At 42.2% G+C, this 23075-nt stretch overlaps 1 protein-coding gene across 9 annotated transcripts in view; it reads left to right on the top strand.

The window, feature by feature from the left end:
• Positions 1–23075, top strand: part of Larp4B (La-related protein 4B) — a 276157-nt gene that overhangs the window by 214716 nt on the left and 38366 nt on the right. For 8 of the 9 annotated variants that reach the window (XM_071666630.1, XM_071666631.1, XM_071666632.1 and 5 more), the window contains 3 exons: positions 4910–5049; positions 15376–16209; positions 16374–16612. In XM_071666630.1, the coding sequence (XP_071522731.1) occupies positions 4910–5049; positions 15376–16209; positions 16374–16612 (1213 nt within the window). The remainder of the gene's footprint in view (positions 1–4909; positions 5050–15375; positions 16210–16373; positions 16613–23075) is intronic. The other variant, XM_071666629.1, reaches the window with a different exon arrangement.

The following is a 23075-nucleotide window of genomic DNA, read 5'->3' as shown; positions in this document are numbered from 1 at the left end:
TGTATGTATGGATCATGGTGAAGTGCCTGAAGATTAAAGCAGTGCATGTATAGTGCTATTGTATAAAGGCAAAGGGATAAAGGTGAGTGTTCAAAGTACATAGGCATGAGTTTGTTGAGTATAGCTGAAAAATTAAATGGGAGGGTATTGATTGGAATGGTGAAGGTATATTCAGGAGCATCAGACTGGGTAGGTGCAGTGTGGTTTCATAAGTGGTAGAGGATGTGTGGATCAGGTGTTTGCTTTCAAGAACGTGTTTGAGAATTACTTAGAAAAACTGTTGCATTAATGATCTGGAGAATGCATATGATAGGGTTAATGGAGATGCTTTTTTGGAAGGTCTCAAAAGTATATGGAGGGGAAGGTACATTGCTAGAAGTAGTGAGAAGTTTTTATTAAGAGTGTAATGTGTGTGTATGAGTAGGAAGAGAGGAGAGTGATTGGTTTCCGATGAAGGTAAGTCGGTGGCAGTGGTGCACAACGTCACCATGGATGTTTAATATGTTTATGGGGGGGTGGATAGGTAGGTTAATGCAAGTGATTTGTAGGGAGAGGCGAGTATGCAGTCTGTTGTGGATGAGAGGGCCTGGAAAGTGAGTCATTTGTTGTTTGCTGATGATATAGCACTGAGAAATTACAGAAGTTAATGGTTGAGTTTGGAAAACTGTGTGAAAGGAGAAAGCTGAGAGTAGATGTTAATATAAGTAAGGTTATTAGTTCTGCATAGTTGAGGGACCAAGTTAGTTCGGATGAAAGTTTGATTGTAGAAAAATTGGAGGAAGTAATGTGTCTTGGATATCTGGGAATGGAATTATCAGCAAATGGAACCATGGAAGCAGAAGTGAGTCATAGGGTTGGGAAGGGGGCGAAGTTTCTGGCAGTGATAAAGAATGTGTAGAGAGAACGTTATCTTGTAGAGCAAAAATGGATATATTTGAAGGAATGATAGTTCCAACAATATTATATGTTTGTGAGGAATGGACTGTTGACAGGTTTGTGTGGAGGAGGTTAGATGTGTTGGTTTGATCGAGTAAGTAATGAAAAGGTAAAAGAGATGCATGGTAATAAAAACAGTGTGGTTGAGAGAGCAGAAGAGGATTTGTTGAAATGGTTTGGACATGAGGAGAGATTGAGTGAGGAAAGGTTGACAAAGAGGATACATGGGTCAGAAGTGGATGACCAAATTGGAGGTGGAAGGATGGAGTGAAAAAAAATATTGAGCAATCAGGGCCTGAACATGCAGGAGTGTGAAAGGCATGCACAGAATAGAAAGAATTGGAACAATGTGGTATACTTGGGTAGATGTGCTGTTATTTTGGGTGAGCTAGGGCATGTGAAACGTCTGGGGTAAGCCATGGAAAGATCTGTGGAGCCTGGATGTTGATGGGGAGCTGTGGTTTCGGTTCATTACACATGGCAGCTAGAGAATGAATGTGAGCAGATGTGACCTTTCTTTGTATGTTTCCTGGCACTCCCTCATTGTTGCAGATGGCAGCAATGCTGGTTCCTGTGGGGCAGGGTGGCACCAGTAATGAATAATGGCGAGCAATTATGAATACGTACATGTGTATATATGTGTATGAGAGGATGGGTATTTGTCTGTGTCCTGGTGTTACCTTGCAAATGCAGGAAACAGCAATCAAGTATAATAGAATAGATGATAGAATATTGGGAGAAGGTAAACACCATTAATGTAAATAGAATTTAAACTGGCCAGTCCTTTTAATTTGAAATAAAGATTAAGTTCTTTTAGGTAATCTATGTATTTTTGAAATACAGCATTTGGGTCACCCATAGGTTTATATCTAGTTTTTCATTTTATCCAAAATTGGATACATTATTTTCTTTGGATGTATTGATAATGACCTTTTTGAATTGGGTAGAGTATGTTTGTATGTTTAACTCCATTTCTGTGTACTAGAACCGGATTACGGGATAACTGCCACACAGTTCACATATCCTCAGCATGTTTTCAGAGTGCAAAAAAGAAGGTTATTCACACCCAAACTAACACATTTTTGGGATTTATACCTCACATTTAGGTGAAATTATATGGGAGGGTATGATCGAGAGGGTGAAAGCATATACAGAGCATCAGATTGGGGAAGAGCAGTGTGGTTTCAGAAGTGGTAGATGTGTGGATCAGATGTTTGCTTTGAAGAATTTATGAGAAATACTTAAGAAAAGCAAATGGATTTGTATGTAGCATTTATGGATTTGGAGAAGGCATATGATAGAGTTGATAGAGATGCTTTGTGGAAGGTATTAAGAATATATGGTGTGGGAAGCATGTGTACGAGAAGGAAGAGAGGAAAGTGATTTGTTCTCAGTGAATGTTGGTTTGCGGCAGGGGTGCGTGATGTCTCCATGGTTGTTTAATTTGTTTATGGATGGGGTTGTTAGGGAGGTGAATGCAAGAGTTTTGGAGAGAGGGGCAAGTATTCAGTCTGTTGTGGATGAAAGAGCTTGGGAAGTGAGTCAGTTGTTGTTCGCTGATGATAGAACGCTGATGGCTTATTTGGGTGAGAAACTGAAGAAGCTGGTGACTGAATTTGGTAAAGTGTGGGAAAGAAGAGAGCTGAGAGTAAATGTGAATAAGAGTAAGGTTATTAGGTACAGTAGGGTTGAGGGACAAGTCAACTGGGAGGTAAGTTTGAATGGAGAAAAACTGGAGGAAGTGAAGAGTTTTAGATATCTGGGAGTGGATTTGGCAGTGGATGGAACCATGGAAGCAGAAGTGAGTCACAGGGTGGGGGAGGGGCGAAAGTTCTGGGAGCGTTGAAAAATGTGCAAGGCGAGAATATTATCTCAGAAAGTAAAAATGGGTATGTTTGAAGGAATAGTGGTTCCAATGATGTTATATGGTTGCGAGGCGTGGGCTATAGATAGTTATGTGGAGGAGGGTGGATTTGTAGGAAATGAGATGTTTGAGGACAGTGTGTGGTGTGAGGTGGTTTGATCGAGTAAGTAATGAAAAGTTAAGAGAGATGTGTGGTAATGAAAAGAGTGTGGTTGAGATAGCAGAAGAGGGTGTCTTGAAATGGTTTGGTCACATGGAGAGAATGAGTGAGGAAAGATTGACAAAGAGGATATAAGTATCAGAGGTGGAGGGAACAAGAAGTGGGAGACCAAATTGGAGGTGGAAAGATGGAGTGAGAAAGATATTGAGTGATCGTGGCCTGAACATGCAGGAGGGTGAAAGGCGTGCAAGGAATAGAGTGAATTGGAACAATGTATACCAGGGTCAACTTGCTGTCAGTGGATTGAACGAGGGCATGTGAAGCGTCTGAGGTAAACCATGGAAAGTTTTGTGGGGCCTGGCTGTGGAAAGGGAGCTGTGGTTTCGGTGCATCATGCATAACAACCAGAGACTGAGTGTGAACAAATGTGGCCTTTGTTGTCTTTTCCTAGTGCTACCTTGCGCGCATGTTGGGAAGGTGGTGACAGGAATGAATAAAGGGAGGAAGTATGAATTATGTACATGTGTAGATATGTATATGACTTTGTATGTATACATATGCATACGTTGGAATGTATAGGTATGTATATGTGCGTGTGTGGACGTGTATGTATATAGATGTGTATGTGGGTGGGTTAGGCCATTCTTTCGTCTGTTTCCTTGCGTTACCTCGCTAACACAGGAGACAGCAACAGGTTTTTTTTTTTTTTTTTTTTCCGCTGTCTCCCGCGTTTGCGAGGTAGCGCAAGGAAACAGACGAAAGAAATGGCCCAACCCACCCCCATACACATGTATATACATACACGTCCACACACGCAAATATACATACCTACACAGCTTTCCATGGTTTAACCCAGACGCTTCACATGCCCTGATTCAATCCACTGACAGCACGTCAACCCTGGTATACCACATCGATCCAATTCACTCTATTCCTTGCCCTCCTTTCACCCTCCTGCATGTTCAGGCCCCGATCATACAAAATCTTTTTCACTCCATCTTTCCACCTCCAATTTGGTCTCCCACTTCTCCTCGTTCCCTCCACCTCCGACACATATATCCTCTTTGTCAATCTTTCCTCACTCATTCTCTCCATGTGCCCAAACCATCTCAAAACACCCTCTTCTGCTCTCTCAACCACGCCCTTTTAGTTCCACACATCTCTCTTACCCTTACGTTACTCACTCGATCAAACCACCTCACACCACACATTGTCCTCAAACATCTCATTTCCAGCACATCCATCCTCCTGCGCACAACTCTATCCATAGCCCACGCCTCGCAACCATACAACATTGTTGGAACCCCTACTCCTTCAAACATACCCATTTTTGCTTTCCGAGATAATGTTCTCGACTTCCACACATTCTTCAAGGCTCCCAGGATTTTGGCCCCCTCCCCCACCCTATGATCCACTTCTGCTTCCATGGTTCCATCCGCTGCCAGATCCACTCCCAGATATCTAAAACACTTTACTTCCTCCAGTTTTTCTCCATTCAAACTTACCTCCCAATTGACTTGACCCTCAACCCTATTGTACCTAATAACCTTGCTCTTATTCACATTTACTCTTAACTTTCTTCTTTCACACACTTTACCAAACTCAGTCACCAGCTTCTGCAGTTTCTCACATGAATCAGCCACCAGCGCTGTATCATCAGCGAACAACAACTGACTCACTTCCCAAGCTCTCTCATCCCAACAGACTTCATACTTGCCCCTCTTTCCAAAACTCTTGCATTCACCTCCCTAACAACCCCATCCATAAACAAATTAAACAACCATGGAGACATCACACACCCCTGCCGCAATCCTACATTCACTGAGAACCAATCACTTTCCTCTCTTCTTACATGTACACATGGCGATTTCAAAAAAAAAAAAAAAACCTCTTTTATCCTCTATTTTAGCATTTATTATGTAAGTAATTTTTACTTTCATATGTTTCAGTTTTATCCCAACATGTTGCAGTGGACGCCGCCAGGGGGATTCTACGACATGAGTAGCTTTCTGCAATTTAATGGTCTTTCTCCTCAAGCTGCCTTCAAACCCCAAACTAATCACAATATCCGATATCCCAACAGTAGAAGGTAAGGTAAATGTTCCATTTAAAAGTGTTAGCTGAAGTTTTACTGAACCAGGAAGTAATGAGGATTACTTCCACAAATGAAAGGATGGTGTACTAAACTGGGAAACTTCTTCATTCAGTGTGAACTATCCAGAGAAGGTTTTGATAATGATTGAATTGTGTCAGAACTTATTCTTGTATTCATTGTTCCTTTGCATACACCCATCTCTTGCTTTATTTGGGATGTGATTTTGCTATTCTGCAAGGAATCAAATTCTATTAGTCCCTTTTTATATGGTCAAAATTGGCCGCTGTGGATAATTGTGGTGGAAACTGTGCCAAAAGTAGTAATTTTTCTCATTTAAATTGGTTTGCTACATTCAGTTTCTCTGTGCGAGGTCTTAGCAGAACAAAACCCCTGCATAAAGCAAGGGATGGGTGTATTGAAGAAATGATGTACGCACCCATAATGGCTGTACATCATCATAGATGCCTTGCCTACCCACTCCAACAAAGCATTCAGCCTGCTATTCTTCATAAAAGGCTATTTCAACACTGGTTGGTTTTGACTCCTGCTTTTCCATAGAAATGTTGGTGTGCTGGATTTGGCCAGAAGAGCCCTTGGCCACTTTACACTTCCCCTTTTTGTCTATAAAATTTTTATGATGGTATGAAAAATGTTTGAGACTCAAAACATGATAAGAGTGATTGATAGAATGGTATACATTAGTCTAAGCATATTTATCATAAATTATGGTTGGGAAAGCTGTGGTAGGTAGGGGACTTTTGTATACTGATTTTGTTTTGATTGAAATAACTGTAATTGGTCTACCATGATTATTAGGAAAGTTGTCTCATTGACACTTGCCAATCTACTCTGATAACTTGAGTCTTGATCATTTCAATATTCATCGAACCCACCCAGAAAGATATTTTACCAATGTGCATATGAGTTTGGTTTGAAGAAGCTGTGTAACAGCGCAGTTGGGGTAAAGGGAAGAGAGGTGATGATGCAGGAGATCAATAGACATGGAGAGGATCAGTTAAGGTTAGGGAAATTTCAGATGAAGATGCGAGAGGTATGAATTTTAATTGTTGTTACTGGAAGTGTTTTGTTTGTAAGGGTGTATAACTGGAGACATTTGTCTCTGTATGAATCAGCTTGAGGATGTGTATGAGTGACTTGAGGGAGTTTGAGTAGCTGATTCTGTTACACACACACTATAGAAAGGCAGTGTAAAAACAAAGGTGCATCCAAGTAATGAGATATACTGTTAATTACAGATGAATAGATTGATATAATAGTGTAACAATATAAACAGTAGTAAAAGAAGATGTATGAAAGAAAAATTACTATAATTGATTATTCTGATACCAGGTAGTAGTTGGTCGGCAGCCAATGACCAGGGAGATATATTACCAGTGCTACCTGCCTGGGTATTGGAAGGGTTGGTGACATTTGCTTAGTGAGCCAGCACTTTAGTGGTTGTCACGTTGCACTCCTTTGACATAGTTAGTTCTCTTATCTTACTGCCTCACTATCACGTGGATTACTGGCGTATTATCTACAATTGCAATTTCTCCTTGTCATATGTAACATTTGACAACACAACTGAAGCAGCTCATTCTTTGTAACTAGATTTTCCTGTGGTGAGCTCTGCGTGCTAACCCTGCCTTGTGGCAAAATGGTAGGAGCAGTAGAAAGAAGTAGGGACATTTAGGCAGGAACATTAGGCAGTAGTAGTTGGTTGGAGCATTAGATATAAGTAGCCAGTAGGAGCCTCTGCAAACACTGCACTAGAATTTCTCTCTGCCAGTGGCCTGTTAAGCTAAGAAGAGGCACTGGAGTTCTTTAGTTATGGAGACTGTTACCATGGCCACCCCTTAAAGGGAGTTCCATTTGGAACTGGTGTCAGAGATAATGATATAGAGAATAGTTGTGATGAAGCAGACATTTGTTAGAATTTGAAAGTGTAAAGTGTGTTTCATTAATAGAGAAGAAAAGGACATTGGTAATGACGTGGTTATAAGGAGAGGATGAGTGTGCAGATGCTGACAAAGGGTGTGTGTGTCAGAAGTAGAGGGAACAAGAAGGGGGAATACCATGGGTAAGATGGAAGGATGGAGTGAAAGAAGCTTTTGAGTGAATGGGTCTGTACATGCATGAGTGTTTGAGTGAATAGGTCTGTACATGAGTGAGGGTTAGGGACATAGATGGGATAGAACATATTGGAGCGATGAGATGCATAGAGGCATGATATGTGTTGTAGGCTGAACCAGGGCATATGAATCAGTCACTGGAAACCATGGAAAGGTCTTTAGGCCTTGGCTGTGGATAGGGTCTCCTGGTTTTGACGCATTGTACCTGACAGCTAGAGGAGTAATGAAAGCTAATGAGGTTGTTCTTTGTTCTTGGTGATACTTTACTGTGTTGGAAATGGTAAGGAGTGCATTTGGGGAAACAATTGTATTATTAATGTGACCGAAGATAACTCGGTAGTTTCATGGCTATGCTTTGTAATTGCTCCAGAATTGTAGCAGAAACTTGTTACTGCCTCTAATCAGTTAGTTTGAGTTACTTTACAGAAACCATTTTACTTGTCTGATGAATAGTGCTTACCTGTAGATATCACGTTTGGGTTGATAAGGTCTGATAGGTATCCAGCCAAAGATTTGGAGGAATTAGTGTTCTTAACTCTTTCATTGCTGATTGCATTACGTAGCAGACTGCTCTGTGCAGCATATTGTTCCAAGTAATATGAAGGAATTGTTATTGTTACTGGCCTTCGATGTCATGTGTAAGCACACATTCTCTCATGTCCTAAATGAAATATTAAGAAATTTATGGACGTATGATTTTTAGGTAGTGAGGAGCTGAGGTTTTGGTGCATTACATATGACAGCTATAGAATGGGTGTGAGCTGATAAAGTCTTTCTTTGTTCCTGGCTCTATCTTGCTAACAAAGGAGACAGTGATCTGGTATGAAAATAGAAAAACTGTCTAAATATTTTTTGGTGATTTATTTTTCCCCACCTATGATTGCCATTTCTCATGATAGCAAGGAAATGCCAGGAACTAAGAAGAAATTGCCTCATTTGCTCGCATCCACTCTTTAGCTGTTATGTGTTCCCCGCCTATGATTGCCATTTCTCATGTTAGCAAGGAAGTGCCAGGAACTAAGAAGAAATTGCCTCATTTGCTCACATCCACTCTTTAGCTGTTATGTATAATGTACAGAAACCAGATTCATCATCCACAACAGTGATTCCTTAGACTGCCATATTTTCCTTACTTCAGTCCATTGACAGCACACCATCCCCTTTATAATACATCATTCCAGTTTGTTCTATCTCTTTTCATGCTGGATATCCTTTTGCTTGATGGAGTCAGCTTTCCTCCAACACCATATATTCTTAACACCTTGCACAAAGCATTTTTATCAACCTTATCAAAATCATTCTGCAGATTTATAAATGTTACATCAAAGTCCATTTCTCCTTCCCCCTTCTCTCTCTCTCTCTCATACTTTGTCACTGTCTCCCGCATCAGCGAGGTAGCTCAAGGAAACAGACAAAACAATGGCCCTACCCATCCACATTCACATGTATATACATACACGTCTACACATGCACATATACTACCTATACATCTCAATGTATATATTTATTTATTTTTTATTTTGCTTTGTCGCTGTCTCCCGTGTTAGCAAGGGAGCACAAGGAAACAGACGAAAGAATGGCCCAACCCCCCACATACACATGTATATACATACACGTCCACACCAAATATACATACCTATACATCTCAATGTACACATATATATACACACACAGACATGTACATATATACACATGTACATAATTCATACTGTCTGCCTTTATTTATTCCCATCCCCCTCCCCCCCTCATGTGTGCGGGGTAGCGCTAGGAAAAGACAACAAAGGCCCCATTCATTCACACTCAGTCTCTAGCTGTCATGTAATAATGCACCGAAACCACAGTTCCCTTTCCACATCCAGGCCCCACAGAACTTTCCATGGTTTACCCCAGATGCTTCACATGCCCCGGTTCAATCCATTGACAGCACATCAACCCTGGTATACCACATCGTTCCAGTTCACTCTATTCCTTGCATGCCTTTCACCCTCCTGCGCATGTTTAGGCCCTGATCACTCAAAATCTTTTTCACTCTATCTTTCCACCTCCAATTTGGTCTCCCACTTCTCCCCGTTCCCTCCACCTCTGACACATATATCCTCTTTGTCAATCTTTCCTCACTCATTCTCTCCATGTGACCAAACCATTTCAAAACACCCTCTTCTGCTCTCTCAACCACACTCTTTTTTATTTCCACACATCTCTCTCACCCTTACATTACCTACTCGATCAAACCACTTCACACCACATATTGTCCTCAAACATCTCATTTCCAGCACATCCACCCTCCTGCGCACAACCCTATTCATAGCCCACGCCTCACAGCCATACAACATTGTTGGAACCACTATTCCTTCAAACATACCCATTTTTGCTTTCCAAGATAATGTTTTCGATTTCCACACTTTCTTCAAGGCTCCCAGGATTTTGGCCCCCTCCCCCACCCTATGATCCACTTCCACTTCCATGGTTCCATCCACTGCCAGATCCACTACCAGATATCTAAAACACTTTACTTCCTCCAGTTTTTCTCCATTCAAACTTACCTCCCAATTGACTTGACCCTCAACCCTATTGTACCTAATAACCTTGCTCTTATTCACATTTACTCTTAACTTTCTTCTTTCACACACTTTACCAAACTCAGTCACCAGCTTCTGCAGTTTCTCACATGAATCAGCCACCAGCGCTGTATCATCAGCGAATGACAACTGACTCACTTCCCAAGCTCTCTCATCCACGACAGACTTCATACTTGCCCCTCTTTCCAAAACTCTTGCATTCACCTCCCTAACAACCCCATCCATAAACAAATTAAACAACCATGGAGACATCACACACCCCTGCCGCAAACCTACATTCACTGAGAACCAATCACTTTCCTCTCTTCCTACACGTACACATGCCTTACATCCTCGATAAAAACTTTTCACTGCTTCTAACAACTTGCCTCCCACACCATATATTCTTAATACCTTCCACAGAGCATCTCTATCAACTCTATCATATGCCTTCTCCAGATCCATAAATGCTACATACAAATCCATTTGCTTTTCTAAGTATTTCTCACATACATTCTTCAAAGCAAACACCTGATCCACACATCCTCTACCACTTCTGAAACCACACTGCTCTTCCCCAATCTGATGCTCTGTACATGCCTTCACCCTCTCAATCAATACCCTCCCATATAATTTACCAGGAATACTCAACAAACTTATACCTCTGTAATTTGAGCATCACTCTTATCCCCTTTGTCTTTGTACAATGGCACTATGCACGCATTCCGCCAATCCTCAGGCACCTCACCATGAGTCATACATACATTAAATAACCTTACCAACCAGTCAATAATACAGTCACCCCCTTTTTAATAAATTCCACTGCAATACCATCCAAACCTGCTGCCTTGCCGGCTTTCATCTTCCGCAAAGCTTTTACTACCTCTTCTCTGTTTACCAAATCATTTTTCCTAACCCTCTCACTTTGCACACCACCTCGACCAAAACACCCTATATCTGCCACTCTATCATCAAACACATTCAACAAACCTTCAAAATACTCACTCCATCTCCTTCTCACATCACCACTACTTGTTATCAGCTCCCCATTTGCGCCCTTCACTGAAGTTCCCATTTGCTCCCTTGTCTTACGCACTTTATTTACCTCCTTCCAGAACATCTTTTTATTCTCCCTAAAATTTAATGATACTCTCTCACCCCAACTCTCATTTGCCCTCTTTTTCACCTCTTGCACCTTTCTCTTGACCTCCTGTCTCTTTCTTTTATACATCTCCCACTCAATTTCATTTTTTCCCTGCAAAAATCGTCCAAATGCCTCTCTCTTCTCTTTCACTAATAATCTTACTTCTTCATCCCACCACTCACTACCCTTTCTAATCAACCCACCTCCCACTCTTCTCATGCCACAAGCATCCTTTGTGCAATCCATCACTGATTCCCTAAATACATCCCATTCCTCCCCCACTCCCCTCACTTCCATTGTTCTCACCTTTTTCCATTCTGTACTCAGTCTCTCGTGGTACTTCCTCACACAAGTCTCATTCCCAAGCTCACTTACTCTCACCACCCTCTTCACCCCAACATTCACTCTTCTTTTCTGAAAACCCATACAAATCTTCACCTTAGCCTCCACAAGATATTGATCAGACATCCCTCCAGTTGCACCTCTCAGCACATTAACATCCAAAAGTCTCTCTTTCGCGCGCCTGTCAATTAACACGTAATCCAATAACGCTCTTTGGCCATCCCTCCTACTTACATACGTATACTTATATATATCTCGCTTTTTAAACCAGGTATTCCCAATCACCAGTCCTTTTTCAGCACATAAATCTACAAGCTCTTCACCATTTCCATTTACAACACTGAACACCCCATTTATACCAATTATTCCCTCAACTGCCACATTACTCACCTTTGCATTCAAATCACCCATCGCTATAACCCGGTCTCGTGCATCAAAACCACTAACACACTCATTCAGCTGCTCCCAAAACACTTGCCTCTCATGATCTTTCTTCTCATGCCCAGGTGCATATGCACCAATAATCACCCATCTCTCTCCATCACCTTTCAGTTTTACCCATATTAATCGAGAATTTACTTTCTTACATTCTATCACATACTCCCACAACTCCTGTTTCAGGAGTATTGCTACTCCTTCCCTTGCTCTTGTCTTCTCACTAATCCCTGACTTTACTCCCAAGACATTCCCAAACCACTCTTCCCCTTTACCCTTGAGCTTCGTTTCATATATATATATATATATATATATATATATATATATATATATATATATATATATATATATATATATATTTCTTTCGTCTGTTTCCTTGCGCTGCCTCGCAAACGCGGGAGACGGCGAGAAAGTATAAAAAAAAAAAAATATATATATATATATATATATATATATATATATATATATATATATATATATATATATATATTTATTTTCCCTGGGGATAGGGGAGAAAGAATACTTCCCACGTATTCCCTGCGTGTCGTAGAAGGCGATTAAAAGGGAAGGGAGCGGGGGGCTGGAAATCCTCCCCCCTCTCTCTCTCTCTCTCTCTCTCTCTCTCTCTCTCTCTCTCTCTCTCTCTCTCCCCAAAAAAAAAAAGACGGAACAGAGAAGAGGGCTAGGTGAGGATATTCCCTCAAAGGCCCAGTCCTCTGTTCTTAACGCTACCTCGCTATCGCGGGAAATAGCGAATAGCATGAAAAAAAAAAAGAATATATATAAGTGGGAGTGGAGTGAGTTGGATTGATGTGGTGCCTTTATTCATTCCCATCGCCACCTCGCCACACATGGAATACCATCCCCCTCCCCCCTCATGTGTGCGAGGTAGCGCTAGGAAAAGATAACAAAAGCCCCATTCGTTCACACTCAGTCTCCAACTGTCATGCAGTAATACCCGAACCACAGCTCCCTTTCCACATCCAGGCCCCACAAAACTTTCCATGGTTTGCCCCAGACGCTTCACATTCCCTGGTTCAATACATTGACAGCATGTCGACCCCGGTATACCACATCTTTCCAATTCACTCTATTTCTTGCATGTCTTTCACCCTCCTGCATGTTCAGGCCCCGATCACTCAGAATCTTTTTCACCCCATCTTTCCACCTCCAGTTTGGTCTCCCACTTCTCGTTCCCTCCACCTATGATACTTATATCCTCTTAGTCAATCTTTCTTCACTCATTCTCTCCATGTGACCAAACCATTTCAAGACACCCTCTTCTGCTCTCTCAACCACACACTTTTTATTACCACACATCTCTTTTACCCTTTCATCACTTACTTAATCAAACCACCTCACTTCACATACTGCCCTCAAACATCTCATTTCCAACACATCCACCCTCCTCTGCACAACTTTATCTATAGCCCACGCCTCACAACCTTATAACATTGTTGGTACCACTATTCCTTCAAACATACCCATTTTTGCTTTCGGAGATAATGTTCTCGCCTTCCACACATTTTTCAATGCTTCCAGAACTTTCATCCCCTCCCCCCACCCTGTGACTCACTTCCGCTTCCATGGTTCCATCCACTGCCAAATCCACTCCCTGATATCTAAAAGACTTAACTTCCTCCAGTTTCTCTCTAGTCAAACTTACCTCCAATTGACTTGCCCCTCAACCCTTCTGTACCTAATCACCTTGCTCTTATTCACATTTACTCTCAGCTTTCTTCTTTCACACACTTTACCATACTGTCACCAGCTTCTTCAGTTTCTCACCTGAATCAGCCACCAGAGTTCTATCATCAGTGAACAACAACTGACTTCCCAAGCTCTTTCATCCACAACAGACTGCATACTTGCCCCTCATTCCAAAACTCTTGCATTCACCTCCCTAACAACCCCATCCATAAACAAATTAAACAACCATGGAGACATCACCCACCCTTACCACAAACCGACATTCAATGAGAACCAATCACTTTCCTTTCTTCCTACGCGTACACATGCCTTACATCCTCAATAAAAACTTTTCATTGCTTCTAGCAACTTGCTTGCCACACCATATACTCTTAATATCTTCCACAGAGCATCTCTATCAACTCTTATCATAAGCCTTCTCCAGATCCATAAATGCTACATACAAATCCATTTGCTTTTCTAATTTCACTGCAGTACCATCCAAACCCACTGCCTTGCCGGCTTTCATCTTCTGCAAAGCTTTTACTGCCTCTTCTCTGTTTACCAAATCTCTTTCCCTAACCCCCTCACTTCACACATTACCGACAAAAACACCCTATATCTGCCACTCTATCATCTAACACATTCAACAAACCTTCAAAATACTCACTCCATCTCCTTCTCACATCACCTCTACTTTTTATTACCTCCCCATTATCCCCCTTCCAAAGCAAACACCTGGTCTTCACATTCTGTACCTCTACTGAAGCCTCATTGTTCTTCCCCAATCTGATGCTCTGATTTTGCTGCCACATTCTCAGTGACCACACTCCATGTAACTTGATATGTAAATTCAAACATACTTGTACCTCTGTAATATGAGTATTCTATATTGTCCTCCTTGCCTTTATACAGTGGCACTATACAGGATATTCTGCCAGTCCTCTGGCAACACACCATGAGCCATGCATACATTGAACGTCCTGACTATTTAACCACACTTTCATCCCTTTAAGAAATTCATAGCTCTCATTTGCTAACCTCCACATCTAGAACACTCCACATCTGCCATCTTATCATTAATTGCTTTCAACACTCCTTCAGAGTACTCCCTTCATCTCTAATACCCAATTTAACTCCTACAATGTTGTTCTCTTGTTTGTCTCATGCTTTTAACTTCCTTCCAAATATTTTTTTATTCTTCATGAAGTTTGCTGATGTATGCTCACCCTAACTCTCATTTGCCTGTTTTTTAGCCAGCCCATGCACCTTCCTCTCGACCTTTTGCCACTTTCTCGCATGCATCTCCCAATTTCTTGCAAATAATGCCCATAACTCACAATCTCTTGCTCAGCAACTTGACTTCCTCATTCCCCACTCACTACACTTTCTCACATGTCCACCTCCCATCTAACACTTCTCTTATATATGTCTTCAGTTTTTATGTCATTGTGTTGCAGAATGTTCACCTTTGTTATTAGTGAAACTGGATTCTGGACACAAGTTGTGCCTGATCATAAATATAAAAGAAAATATACAAGATTTTTGCCGTGGCTTCATTGTCTTCAAACCAGGTCACCATTTCCAGTTTACTTAGTGGTGATTCTCTTGCTTTAACTTTAAAACTCTTGTGGGTTTCTTATGTTATTGTTAGCAAAATATGCTTCATACTGATGTTTACTTTGTTGTATTAAGTCCTTCAGTGTATGTATGCAAATTTCCATAATGATATGCCTATCTTATTGGTTATTGGACTCCTGATTTTTAGTTTCACCTCATCACCCAGAGTATGGGTTGAAAATGTTGAGTGGTTTGAGAGGCTGTGTGCCCAGTGTTCATCATGGAATTGAGGTGTTTTAATTGATGCGATAGTTTGAGCAAGTTCTGCACCAAGGATCTTGTGTGCTCAATGATTTATTTAGAATTCACTGTTTCAAATTATCTTATATATTAAGCTTTGTGTGATTTTTGTATTGCTTAATAGAGCAGATTATCTCGACTGCATTGATATATTTTTCAGAAATTCCAAACATCGAGATGGTGGACGATTTGATAAAAGCGACAATCGCCAGAATAATGGGGCTGGTCAGAATAGTGGGGGAAATAGCAACAGTCAAGTTAGTCATCCTGGTCACTATCATCCCAGCCCGAGGCCACATCCTAGTCACCACAGACCTCAGGCTGCACAGTCTCCCTCACAGTCAGCACATCGTGTCAGCCAACCTCCAGCCACAAGCACTAGTGCCCCTACACCCCCACCACCTCCACCTCCACCCCCACCCCCCCAGCCACCAACATCAGTACAAGCAGCTGTTGGAGGAAATAATAATGACAGCTTTGCTCATAGTGACTTTTCAATAGCTAGTCAGTCTAGTTTATATACGTCATTCAGCCCACCCATGGGGCCAACACCACCTGTTATCCAAACAGAGAAAAAGGAAGTGGTGACAGTTTCTAAGGCATCTAGTAGTAGTAGCAGCACTCTTCCAGTGTCATCACAGTCCTTAACACAGACTGTCACAAGTACATCAAGCCCACCTTCCTCTAGTACCTCTGTGCTTAGTTCATCAACAACTGAAGCTGCATCTCCTCCTATTGCTGCATCTGTATCACCACCTGCCTCAGCTTCAGTAACTACCACAAGCAGTTCTTCACAAGCTCATCCCGTGCACCAACAGATAAATCCACCTTCTCAACATGTACAGCCTTCAACTCACCGTCATCAGCATCCATATCAACATATGCAACAGCAGCCTTCAGGGCCTCCGCCTCACCGTACCAGTTATGTGAATGACCACTACCATCACCATCATCCTCATCATATGCAAAGGGACCCACAGCAGCCAAGGCAATTGTAAGTATTGTTGTGGTAAACATGTTGGTACCAGTTGGAACGAACGTTAGCAGTGTTGGGATAAAAAGTTTCTTTTATGTTTTGGTGAACTGGCTCTAATTTTCATTTTTAATGAGACTAAGTAGTTTAGCAAAAGCTTATTTAACATGTAACTGTGTACCCAGTTTCGAAAACTGGTACTATCACAGGTCTCGTGGCATGCGTCGTCGTCCACGTGGGCGTGAAGAAGAGGCAGCGTTGACCGGTGGCGGAAGGGGGGTTATCCCGCAGCGTGGAGGTGGTTCCCAGCCTCCCAACACAGACAGCACCAAATTGGGTGGGAGTCACCAAGAGATGACACCTCCACCACCACCTCCACCACCTCAGTTTGATCTGGAGGCTGCAGCTTTTCCACCACTACCTGGTTAGTGTGTTTGTCAGCTAGGTCTTGTTTGGAAAAGTATTCACAAAGAAGTTGACATTTTAAACCCTCATCCTCTGGTTCAAAAATTTATGTATGCTGTACCTCTCCATATATGGATTTTTTTATTTAGACTGTACCAAGAAAGATATATAAATTTCCTCATTCACTCAGATCCACTCTAGCTGTCATGAATAATGTTCCAAAACCAGAGCCTTATGGATTTTTTTATAGACTGTACCAAAAAAGATATATAAATTTCTTCATTCACTCAGGTCCACTCTAGCTGTTATGAATAATGTTCCAAAACCAGAGCCTTCTACCCCCTATATTATGTGCTTAAAATAGATCCATAGATATTTATATTTATTTTATTTATTTTGCTTTGTCGCTGTCTCCCGCGTTTGCGAGGTAGCGCAAGGAAACAGAAGAAAGAAATGGCACAACCCACCCCCATACACAATGTACACACACACACGCCCACACACGCAAATATACATACCTATACATCTCAATGTACACATATATATACACACACAGACACATACATATATACCCATGCACACAATTCACACTGCCTGCCCCTATTCATTCCCATCGCCACCTCGCCACACATGGAATACCATCCCCCTCCCTCCTCATGTGTGCGAGGTAGCACTAGGAAAAGAAAACAAAGGCCCCATTCGTTCACACTCAGTCTCCAGCTGTCACGCAATAATGCCCGAAACCACAGCTCCCTTTCCACATCCAGGCCCCACACAAATTTCCATGGTTTACCCCAGACGCTTCACATGCCCTGATTCAATCCACTGACAGCACGTCAACCCCGGTATACCACATCGATCCAATTCACTCTATTCCTTGCCCGCCTTTCACCCTCCTGCATGTTCAGGCCCCGATCACTCAAAATCTTTTTCACTCCAATTTGGTCTCCCACTTCTCCTCATTCCCTCCACCTCCGACACATATATCCTTTTGGTCAATCTTTCCTCACTCATTCTCTCCATGTGCCCAAACCATTTCAAAACACCCTCTTCTGCTCTCTCAACCACGCTCTTTTTATTTCCACACATCTCTCTTACCCTTACATTATTTACTCGATCCAACCACCTCACACCCCACATTGTCCTCAAACATCTCATTTCCAGCACATCCACCCTCCTGCGCATAACTCTATCCATAGCCCACGCCTGGCAACCATACAACATTGTTGGAACCACTATTCCTTCAAACATACCCATTTTTGCTTTCCGAGATAATGTTCTCGACTTCCACACATTCTTCAAGGCTCCCAGGATTTTCGCCCCCTCCCCCACCCTATGATCCACTTCTACTTCCATGGTTCCATCCGCTGCCAGATCCACTCCCAGATATCTAAAACACTTTACTTCCTCCAGTTTTTCTCCATTCAAACTTACCTCCCAATTGACTTGACCCTCAACCCTACTGTACCTAATAACCTTGCTCTTATTCACATTTACTCTTAACTTTCTTCTTTCACACACTTTACCAAACTCAGTCACCAGCTTCTGCAGTTTCTCACATGAATCAGCCACCAGCGCTGTATCATCAGCGAACAACAACTGACTCACTTCCCAAGCTCCCCCATCCACAACAGACTTCATACTTGCCCCTCTTTCCAAAACTCTTGCCTTCACCTCCCTAACCACCCCATCCATAAACAAATTAAACAACCATGGAGACATCACACACCCCTGCTGCAAACCTACATTCACTGAGAACCAATCACTTTCCTCTCTTGCTACATGTACACATGCTTTACATCCTCGATAAAAACTTTTCACTGCTTCAAACAACTTGCCACCCACACCATATATTCTTAATACCTTCCACAGAGCATCTCTATCAACTCTATCATATGCCTTCTCCAGATCCATAAATGCTACATACAAATCCATTTGCTTTTGTAAGTATTTCTCACATACATTCTTCAAAGCAAACACCTGATCCACACATCCTCTACCACTTCTGAAACCACACTGCTCTTCCCCAATCTGATGCTCTGGACATGCCTTCACCCTCTCAATCAATACCCTCCCATATAATTTACCAGGAATACTCAACAAACTTATACCTCTGTAATTTGAGCACTCACTCTTATCCCCTTTGCCTTTGTACAATGGGACTATGCACGCATTCCGCCAATCCTCAGGCACCTCACCATGAGTCATACATACATTAAATAACCTTACCAACCAGTCAATAATACAGTCACCCCCTTTTTTAATAAATTCCACTGCAATACCATCCAAACCTGCTGCCTTGCCGGCTTTCATCTTCCGCAAAGCTTTTACTACCTCTTCTCTGTTTACCAAATCATTTTCCCTAACCCTCTCAATTTGCACATCACCTCGACCAAAACACCCTATATCTGCCACTCTATCATCAGACACATTCAACAAACCTTCAAAATACTCACTCCATCTCCTTCTCACATCACCATAAATGATACATAGAAATACATCTGTTTTTTCTAAGTATTTCTTACACTGTCTTTAAGCAAACACATAATCCACAAATCCTGTATCACTTTTGAAATCACTCTGCTGCTTCCCAATCTGATGCTTTGTATATGCTTTCATGCTTAAGCAATACTTTCCCATACAGTTTACTAGGTATACTCCACAAACTTGTACGTCTGTAATTGAACATTTGCCTTTATCCCCCTTTCCTTTATACATTGGCTCTACACATGCATTCCACCAATCCTTGGGCACCTCACCATGATCCAGGAAACGTGAAAAATGCCCCATACACTCATATACATATACTTATTTTAGATTTATTATACTTTGTCGCTGTCTCCCGCGTTAGCGAGGTAGCGCAAGGAAACAGACAAATGAATGGCCCAACCCACCCACATACCTTTTTTTTTTTTTTTTTTTTTTTTTTTTTTTTTTTTTTTTTTAAGCGCTCTCTCCCGCGTTTGCGAGGTAGCGCAAGGAAACAGACGAAAGAAACGGCCCAACCCACCCCCATACACATGTATATACGTACACATCCACACACGCAAATATACATACCTATACATCTCAATGTACACAAATATATACACACACAGACATACATATATACCCATGCACACAATTCACACTGTCTGCCTTTATTCATTCCCATTGCCACCTCGCCACACATGGAATACCATCCCCCTCCCCTCTCATGTGTGCGAGGTAGCACTAGGAAAAGACAACAAAGGCCCCATTCGTTCACACTCAGTCTCTAGCTGTCATGCAATAATGCCCGAAACCACAGTTCCCTTTCCACATCCAGGCCCCACACCAGTTTCCATGGTTTACCCCAGACGCTTCGCATGCCCTGATTCAATCCACTGACAGCACGTCAACCCCGGAATACCACATCGATCCAATTCACTCTATTCCTTGCCCGCCTTTCACCCTCCTGCATGTTCAGGCCCCAATCGCTCAAAATCTTTTTCACTCCATCTTTCCACCTCCAATTTGGTCTCCCACTTCTCCTCGTTCCCTCCACCTCCGACACATATATCCTCTTGGTCAATCTTTCCTCACTCATTCTCTCCATGTGCCCAAACCATTTCAAAACACCCTCTTCTGCTCTCTCAACCATGCTCTTTTTATTTCCACACATCTCTCTTACCCTTACATTATTTACTCGATCAAACCACCTCACACCACACATTGTCCTCAAACATCTCATTTCCAGCACATCCACCCTCCTGTGCACAACTCTATCCATAGCCCACGCCTGGCAACCATACAACATTGTTGGAACCACTGTTCCTTCAAACATACCCATTTTTGCTTTCCGAGATAATGTTCTCGACTTCCACACATTCTTCAAGGCTCCCAGGATTTTGGCCCCCTCCCCCACCCTATGATCCACTTCCGCTTCCATGGTTCCATCCGCTGCCAGATCCACTCCCAGATATCTAAAACACTTTACTTCCTCCAGTTTTTCTCCATTCAAACTTACCTCCCAATTGACTTGACCCTCAAGCTACTGTACCTAATAACCTTGCTCTTATTCACATTTACTCTTGAATTTCTTCTTTCACACACTTTACCAAACTCAGTCACCAGCTTCTGCAGTTTCTCACATGAATCAGCCACCAGCGCTGTATCATCAGCAAACAACAACTGACTCACTTCCCAAGCTCTCTCTCATCCACAACAGACTTCATACTTGCCCCTCTTTCCAAAACTCTTGCCTTCACCTCCCTAACAACCCCATCCATAAACAAATTAAACAACCATGGAGACATCACACACCCCTGCTGCAAACGTACATTCACTGAAAACCAATCACTTTCCTCTCTTCCTACACGTACACATGCCTTACATCCTCGATAAAAACTTTTCACTGCTTCTAACAACTTGCCTCCCACACCATATATTCTTAATACCTTCCACAGAGCATCTCTGTCAACTCTATCATATTCCTTCTCCAGATCCATAGATGCTACATACAAATCCATTTGCTTTTCCAAGTATTTCTCACATACATTCTTCAAAGCAAACATCTGATCCACACATCCTCTGCCACTTCTGAAACCACACTGCTCTTCCCCAATCTGATGCTCTGTACATGCCTTCACCCTCTCGATCAATACCCTCCCATATAATTTACCAGGAATACTCAACAAACTTATACCTCGGTAATTTGAGCACTCACTCTTATCCCCTTTGCCTTTGTACAATGGCACTATGCACGCATTCTGCCAATCCTCAGGCACCTCACCTTGAGTCATACATACATTAAATAACCTTACCAACCAGTCAACAATACAGTCACCCCTTTTTTGATAAATTCCACAGCAATACCATCCAAACCTGCTGCCTTGCCGGCTTTCATCTTCCGCAAAGCTTTTACTACCTCTTCTCTGTTTACCAAATCATTTTCCCTAACCCTCTCACTTTGCACACCACCTCGACCAAAACACCCTATATCTGCTACTCTTATCAAACACATTCAACAAACCTTCAAAATACTCACTCCATCTCCTTCTCACATCACCACTGCTTGTTTTCACCTCCCATTAGCGCCCTTCACTGAAGTTCCCATTTGCTCCCTTGTCTTACGCACTTTATTTACCTCCTTCCAGAACATCTTTTTATTCTCCCTAAAATTTAATGATACTCTCTTGCCCCAACTCTCATTTGCCCTCTTTTTCACCTCTTGCACCTTTCTCTTGACCTCCTGTCTCTTTCTTTTATACATCTCCCACTCAATTGCATATTTTCCTTGCAAAATCGTCCAAATGCCTCTCCCTTCTCTTTCACTAATAATCTTACTTCTTCATCCCACCACTCACTACCCTTTCTAATCAACCCACCTCCCACGCTTCTCATGCCACAAGCATCTTTTGCGCACTCCATCACTGATTCCCTAAATACATCCCATTCCTGTCGCTGTCTCCGGCATTAGTGCAAGGAAACAGACGAAAGAATGGCCCAACCCACCCACACACACATGTATATACATACACGTCCACACACGCACATGTACATGCCTATACACCTCAACGTATACATATATGTACACGCACAGCACAGACATATACATATATACACATGTATGTAATTCATACTGTCTGCCCTTATATATATATATATATATATATATATATATATATATACGCGGGAGACAGCGACAAAGTATAAAAAAAATATATATATATGTTATTTATATTTATTTATTATACTTTGTCGCTGTCTCCCGCGTTTGCGAGTTAGCGCAAGGAAACAGACGAAAGAAATGGCCCAAACCCCCCCCATACACATGTATATACATACGTCCACACACGCAAATATACATACCTACACAGCTTTCCATGGTTTACCCCAGACACTTCACATGCCTTGATTCAATCCACTGACAGCACGTCAACCCCGGTATACCACATCGCTCCAAATCACTCTATTCCTTGCCCTCCTTTCACCCTCCTGCATGTTCAGGCCCCGATCACACAAAATCTTTTTCACTCCATCTTTCCACCTCCAATTTGGTCTCCCTCTTCTCCTCGTTCCCTCCACCTCCGACACATATATCCTCTTGGTCAATCATTCCTCACTCATTCTCTCCATGTGCCCAAACCACTTCAAAACACCCTCTTCTGCTCTCTCAACCACGCTCTTTTTATTTCCACACATCTCTCTTACCCTTACGTTACTCACTCGATCAAACCACCTCACACCACACATTGTCCTCAAACATCTCATTTCCAGCACATCCATCCTCCTGCGCACAACTCTATTCATAGCCCACGCCTCACAACCATACAACATTGTTGGAACCACTATACCTTCAAACATACCCATTTTTGCTTTCCGAGATAATGTTCTCGACTTCCACACTTTCTTCAAGGCCCCCAGAATTTTCGCCCCCTCCCCCACCCTATGATCCACTTCCGCTTCCATGGTTCCATCCGCTGCCAGATCCACTCCCAGATATCTAAAACACTTCACTT

This window comes from Panulirus ornatus, chromosome 11 (assembly GCF_036320965.1).
Source record: "Panulirus ornatus isolate Po-2019 chromosome 11, ASM3632096v1, whole genome shotgun sequence".
NCBI lineage: Eukaryota > Metazoa > Arthropoda > Malacostraca > Decapoda > Palinuridae > Panulirus > Panulirus ornatus.
Note: the sequence above shows the minus strand (reverse complement) of the source record. Positions and strands in the feature narration are given on the sequence as shown.